The 7,322-nt window shown below is 39.9% G+C and overlaps 1 protein-coding gene across 1 annotated transcript in view; it reads left to right on the top strand.

Moving 5' to 3' along the window:
* Positions 1–6,869, top strand: part of LOC105266148 (homeobox protein BarH2) — an 11,185-nt gene extending 4,316 nt beyond the window's left edge. Inside the window, exons 2-3 of the mRNA XM_011304088.1 lie at positions 1,095–1,317; positions 4,952–6,869. Of these exons, the coding sequence (XP_011302390.1) occupies positions 1,095–1,317; positions 4,952–5,429 (701 nt within the window). The 3' untranslated portion in view covers positions 5,430–6,869. The remainder of the gene's footprint in view (positions 1–1,094; positions 1,318–4,951) is intronic.
* Positions 6,870–7,322: the final 453 nt, after the last annotated feature.

Consider the following 7,322-nt stretch of genomic DNA (forward strand, 5'->3'; position numbering starts at 1 on the left):
GGCTGGGGGGTTGGGTACAGGCGGGAACGGGAAGAGTAAGCTGGAAAACTTGAGGAAAAAGTTCCGGCTAACGTCTTGGAAGTGTACCAAAGAGAAAAAAAAAAAAAAATAAGGGAAAACTCCACCGTCGGGACTCTCCTCTAAGTGTATCACATAGTAAATTTAGTTTTCCAACCTCCGTTCTCGGAGTGTTTCACCAAGCACCCACCACCCATCCACTACCATCTCCTGGTTGAAGGCTCCCACCCCGAGTTTTTCGCGGATATCTCCCAGTTGCAGGGGGAAGGCATCCGCCATTTTCCAACATGGTGGACAAAATTCAGATCGTTCATGCGAATCTAGCCGATCAAACGGGCACTAAGAGCCAGCGCTTTGCCCCAGCTTAACTCAATTGGTGAAGGTAGCCATGGCATATTGTCAGTTGAAAATATATCTCTGGGTAAAAGTGCCAGTTCCAATCGATAAACCCACGACAACGGTATTTCCTCTGGAGAATACTCGAGGGATCAGACGGAAGTTGAAATGCGGAGCGTCTTTGGGATGTTTGGATGAATTTCGGGTGGGTGAATATTCGAAGGGTATAATTGGGCCTGAATGTCTATGGGCATCATAGATGAGATGAAGGGCTGATGAGTGGAGCTGGTGAAGGGCGTCTGCGTGGTGGAGTGAGTGGGGACCTCGTGGTGATGGCCAATGGCGTCTTGGGTGCGCACCGCTGCACTCGACGCAATATTCGAGACAAAAGAAAATTGCCATTGGATGAAAAGGGCGTAGAAAAAACCATCGACGCCATCGATTCGTCCGGGAGTCACAGCCGAACGAGAGCATCCAATCGAGACTAATGATTTTTGCAAATCGTCAAAATGTCAATGCGCCATTTACAAGAATCCATAATTATTTTTTCACATTCTACAATTCTGGGATTATTAAAATATTTATTAATTATTTTAAAAAAGAGATGATTGATTCATGATTAAAACGTGACATCTCATTTTTCATTACTCAAACCATAATATCTCAGTACCATGACAATTGGTGATAAAGACGAAATTATTGTAGAATAATCTTAAAGATCTTGATGTTTTTTTTTTCAGGTGTGAAGGAAGAGGATGCCAAGGAATCGTCCTCGACGTCGATGAACTCACCCCCGAGTAAAAAGCAACGGAAAGCAAGAACAGCCTTCACCGATCACCAATTACAAACACTGGAGAAGAGTTTTGAGAGGCAAAAATACTTGAGCGTTCAGGACAGAATGGAATTAGCGGCTAAACTACAATTGACGGATACGCAGGTCAAGACGTGGTACCAAAACAGAAGGTATATATACTATCCATCCACAATGATTAATCATATACTCTAATATCCATTAGAAACCAGTCCTTTATTTTTTGAGAGTCACGATTCGATTTAAAACAAAAACGAAAAATGATAATTCAAAGCGATCCCTTTCAGTCCGTAAAGTTGCCGAACGAATCGTTGAATTAAAACTGTAACGTTTAAGAGGTTAAACACCGCCCCAGGATTAACAATATCCACCGAGCAGTTAAAACAATCTGTTGTACCTCTTTGGGGCCTTCTCTATGGGCCCCTCGTTTACGTGAATTTTTAGCGGATGTGTCGGGACAATATGAAACAACTGTTAGGCTCCCACCAATTCAAGGCGCATCATTAGAATTTTTTCCGGTGATGCTTTAAGAATATCAACTCATTCAAAACGGCCAGCAGCCCTAACTACCGTAGACTAATCGTCTGAGAAGGTAGCATCTTGGAGATGATAGGCGGGTACAAGACGCGTCCGATGACGAAAGATGAGTCGAGCAGGCGCCACTCGATGACTCGGTGAAAAATTCCTCGGTATAGAGATAGAATGTTAAAAAAAAATTTGTGTCCGACACTTGGAATGATTGACTTTACTCCATCGATCGGTTGATAGGGGTTGAGTAAATATATTTTAAGGAAACTCGTGCTGATAAACATAAGAGGTTACCCTCCAAGACTTTATACTTACCAAGAAATAGTGTGCAACATATTCCAGGAACTTTAGGGGGCGGGCAATCGTTACGGGTCGTTAAATTACCCCCCCGAGAAATCGTTTCAACTTATCGGCTAATCACGAGTAAAAGTGAAGGCAAGAGAGGGTAAAGGTAAAATCGCCATGGCGTCACGCACATTATACATTAACGCATTTATGCCAGTGCAGATGAAACATCAATATTTCATTCTCATTACCATTGACAAATAGAATAGAGTTAAACGTACGAATAATTTTAATTGGTGGCTGAATATCTCGACATTGAAGAGCGAGCAATTGAATTGAATAGAAAATAAAAATAACGAGAATAATAATAAATAATAATAATGGGAAATGAGTGCGTTAGTCGCTGTTGAAAAGTAGCTACCGCATAATACTCTAGAATTATGGAGTTATACCTCCTGAGGGCAGGTATCCTCTTACACGCACGATGAATCCTCCAATGGTTCGCTGGACGCCAGAGAAAATTAGTCATCAAGAAAATTATGCCAAGTTACTTGTCCAGTCGTATGTACACTCACTTGATTTCCACTTCCTCAATTTTATTTCCATTGATTGGATGCACCGTTGTTGGTCTGTCTGGAGGCTCTGCGCTATTTTCAATGATTTTTTTTATTAACCGTTGACACGAGTCCATCTCATCTCTTGGACCAGTCTGGATGACAAAGTCCTATTGCCTCTGTCATTCCAGGGATATTTTTTATTTCACTCTGGGTTGTATTGTAACACGCCAACCGTGAGAATAGTGCGCGCCTCTTTGCCGCATCCAGGAAGAAGACGTTCGCCATCACCAGGACAGAACTTCCCACGATGCGACAAAATAAGTCTGATGCGTTATAACGGCTACACCATAGATTAATTCTGTAATGAGAAAATGGCCGATTCATCTGATGATTTCTCATGATTTCTGACTGGACATATGGAAAATTACACTTGGTATTTCCGAGATAAAAATTGAAAATGAGAATTTTTCATTGATCATTTGATCTAGATTATTATAATTATAATTATGCATGACTCATTACATTTTTTGCCGCAAATATATTTCATGTGAATGTACATTCGCCATGTATGTGTGTAATATACATTTTTTAAATTAAATTTTTAATTGAAATAAAATTAAAACTCATAATTAAACCCCAGATGTCTTAACGACTACAATTTCCCGAAATTCTGAACAAAACAAATCCCTAATATCAACTGGAAAAATAATTTAGCCTCCGTCTGCCAGTAGTTTCCCATAAATTATTTCTTCCACTAATGATTGTCAGAACACGAGTGAAGCGGCGATGAATGGATAAGGCATGTTATATCATTTATTTATTTACCACAATGGATACATTCACTTGTGAATACATTATCCTAGTGCTTTGTGTTAATGTCGGCTTGTTGTCACCCTCAGGTTCTCAAAAAAAAAAACACATGCTTCCACTCCCCATGACCACCACAGCCAACCGGTATACCAATGATCATTTTAAAAAAATATGTCGCCCTTGCTATAGTTTTACTGTTATTATCCTGATGTGGCACTTGGTGAGCTACATCACATTAGGCCTGATGTTAGGACTATCGTTTTGAATAACACAGCCGTGACCGGAGAATACCACATCACCCAGAAACCAGAACTCTCCCATTATAAATGCATTAACTTTTGTACCGCCAATGTTACTCTCATTATTACCTTATTTTCCACCCGAGTAATATTAATCCATAGTATCGCTAGTTTTGTTTCCTGGTAGTGAATTTATAAAGCCACTCCATTCCATTGGCTGGAAGGAAGGGGAATTTTAATAAATAAAAAAAAAAAACGTGCTCTTGAAATTCCAATAGTTGTCGGACAATAAAAAAATTAATTAATAACGTTTTATAACCGTTACGCTACATTTAAAGTTCGCACGGTGTTTTTATCTTCTTTTATTCCTATCCCCGGTTATAATATAAGTGTAATAAAATTCATTTAGCCATTGCGCATTGAAGATTCTCGGTGATAAATCAATTTCGCTCGGGTGAGCATCAAGAGCTCAGGGGTTGCACGATGCCAATTAAGGGTGTTTTACAGTGTGGTTGCACTTAAAAAAAGGGTATGCGAATTGAAAGAGGTATTAAAAAACATTACTCATCATATAATCGAGCGAGCATCGAGTGCTCCTCATCTCTCACCATGTGACAAATGATGTGGCACTCTTTAAAATTCATGAGAGTCTTTTCCAGTTGTACCCTCTACCCGATTCAAGGATAGTTGAATTGGAGCTCGAATAATTCCATAAATAATATATCAATTTATCAATTTCAACGCATTTGATATTGCGCTGTGGGTTGAGAGAGTGAGAGAGAGAGAAAGGGGGGAGTAAAAAATTTTGATTATTCCCGTGGGCTATCAATAGAGTCAAAAGGTTTTGGTTCTCGTCTATGTGGTGTGCGTGACATGATATGCGATGATTAGCCACTGAACTCCATGAGCTATTTGTTAGTATAATAAGTCGAGCAGTGTGGCCAATGTAACCACTTGCTGACACGCTATCCCGTTTTAGAGTAATTTTCTCAGATGGTGAATTTACATACGCGTCCACACCCATACCCTAGCCATTCTCACCATTCCGACTATTCTAGCTGCGGTATTCTTAAGAGCCCACGGTAAAACTCTTCCGCAGGAACCAGACATCATATCAAAAGCGATATACATTGATAGGGGAGGGTAAAACAGGTATCAGGGTCAAAAGTCGTTATGAAGATCTATATTTATATGTGTGTTCGTGATTTCATGATGGGATTCGTAGGGTTTCCATCGTGTCCATCGACCGCCTCCATCCCTCAAAATATCGTAATACCCTATCATTCACGGTGCTTTCCGGCAATCATCCCCATCATCCCCCATCACAAGCAATCAGTAATTTTTTAATGTTATATTTTGAATTGCAGAACAAAATGGAAACGTCAGACGATAGTGAGCTTTGAAATTCTCGCTGAGGCTGGCCAGTACGTGGCCTTCCAGAGTATGTACGGTAATCGTACTGGTGTACCAACACAACCCTCTTACTGGCCTTATCCAGGTGCTGCTGCACCACCACCCAGTGAATTATTTTACAGACAGGCAACTGCTGCAGTGACGCTGCAAAAACCCATGGCACACCGTTTTTATCCACCAACAATGATGCTAGCTGGTCCAAGTGCGCCTATTGGTAGTCTAGCTGCAAGTTCAAGTCTCTCAAGTCTGAGTAGTTATTACAATCGTGAGAGTCCTGAGATGATGCAGGAGGCGAGGGATAGAGAGCACATGGAGAGAAGTGGTATGCAGAGAGCGAGAAGCAAGAGTCTTGAGAGAACACCACCACCTAGGGATGCCAGTCCACAGAGTACGAGAGTTGATAGCGATGATGAGAGTATACATGACATCTAGGACTCGGTTGATACTGTACAATCTGTGCAAACTGTGCAACCACTCTGGTGTCATCCCGGTGATGAGTCTGATGCTGGTTGAATGATAAATTGAGCTGTTGGTGCATTGGCTCTCTTTCAGAGGAAACAGGAAAGGTGATACCTGCTACAGTCTAGGACGGTTTCACGGTAAAAAGGATCACTGTGGATTCACCCAGGGAGATCCCTTTTGACATTCGAGATTGACGGCAATATATATGTATACATATATATAAAACACTGGGCTGGTTGTGTACATGTGCAGGATGTGACGTGTGGTTAACCGACGCGCTTTTGTCAACGCTCTGGCGGCTCGTGTCAATTGTTCTCCTGGAAAAACAAACTCTCTTTGTTTTTTTTTTACATATTTTTTTTCACTCCCTCAACCCCCAGGTGGTTTTTAAGTACTTGCTGTTGTTGCTGTGATAAAAAAAAAAAAACCAGTGACAACTGTGAGCTCAATGTGCACAATAATAAACTCATGGTTTTGTTTTATTACATTAAAAATATTTTCTCATTCTAAAATGAAATGTGCCAGAATGGAGTGGGGGATGATTCAGGGATGAGACTGTTGTGGGGATTCTGGTTCAATTAATGTACCATTAGTGGATTGCTGTTGTTTTGATATGATTACGAGGATTAAATGACACGAAATTACGAGGTAAATGATGCCCAGGCTAGTCCCGCGAATGAAAAAACTCATGCCAATCAAGACTTCCCTTTTTCCAGCATCTGATGTAGATTGAAGTGAAAAACAAGGAGAAATAAGTGAGTCATGAAAATGCATTAAATGGAGTAAAGAGAGATACGTTGTACATAAGTACATGATACAACTGTACGATTATAGGCTTCGCTATGATTCAATTTTAGGTATATAAGTAGGTACATGTACATAAGCTGAGCACTGTGAGTGAGAAACGGATGTGTAATACGTTAAATGTGAGGTAATGAGTGAGTACTTGAAGTTAGATGGTCGAGCCAAAGTCAAATGGAATTGAAATTGAAAAATATCTATTGCAAAGAGTTATTTTTCACATTCAAAGAATGATATTCCTATTGGCAGTATTCATCTGTCCAATTATTCCGCAATTGAGTAAACATAGGCAATAATACGAATAATAATTGATCATTCGCTATTTTTTTTTATCTTTTCGAATGAGAAATTTACCAGTATTATTGAATGTATAAAGCAGGATTTACATGACACATGAATCCATCCGGGAGAGATTGCGTTTATGCGAGAACTATGAATTATTATTGTGTAATGATATGTGAGAATTAACAGCAATCGTCGACGCATCGAATGTGTTCGAAGAAAACAGTTAAATGGACAATGAAAATATAACTTCTTTGCCGTGCAATTAGTGGTAATTGATGCAGAAGGAGGAATATAGCGAACCTATGCTTTGTATAATAATGTCTGTATAGCAAAAATTATTATATTGAAAATATATTATACTAAATTTATCGAGTGATTGATTTTATCACCAAAACAGCTTGTCAATTTTTATTGATATTGGATTGATATTTTGGATTGATAAATTCGAGTTGATGCAGAAATATTCTAGAATTTAAATGACCAACAAGTTATACTGCCAGGATTTTTGTGTATAGCGAGCATGATGGATGTGTGCTGGCTTCCGGTATTTCGGAGGGTGTCAATTATCCAGCACCCATGGGGGAAAAGGGGTTATTTCGTTGAGCTATTAGGGTAAACCAAGTAGTTTCCTCTTGGTCTTTCCAATTACGTGAAATTAATTTCAACTCCCATTAGTGGTCAGTTTTCGTCGACGGCCCTTGCGCTAACGATTTTCTAGCTGGCTAAAATCGTCGGAGCGAGACTGTTTGGGAGTTTCAGTATTCATCGCACCGTTAC

Source organism: Fopius arisanus, unplaced genomic scaffold (assembly GCF_000806365.1).
Source record: "Fopius arisanus strain USDA-PBARC FA_bdor unplaced genomic scaffold, ASM80636v1 scaffold00036, whole genome shotgun sequence".
NCBI lineage: Eukaryota > Metazoa > Arthropoda > Insecta > Hymenoptera > Braconidae > Fopius > Fopius arisanus.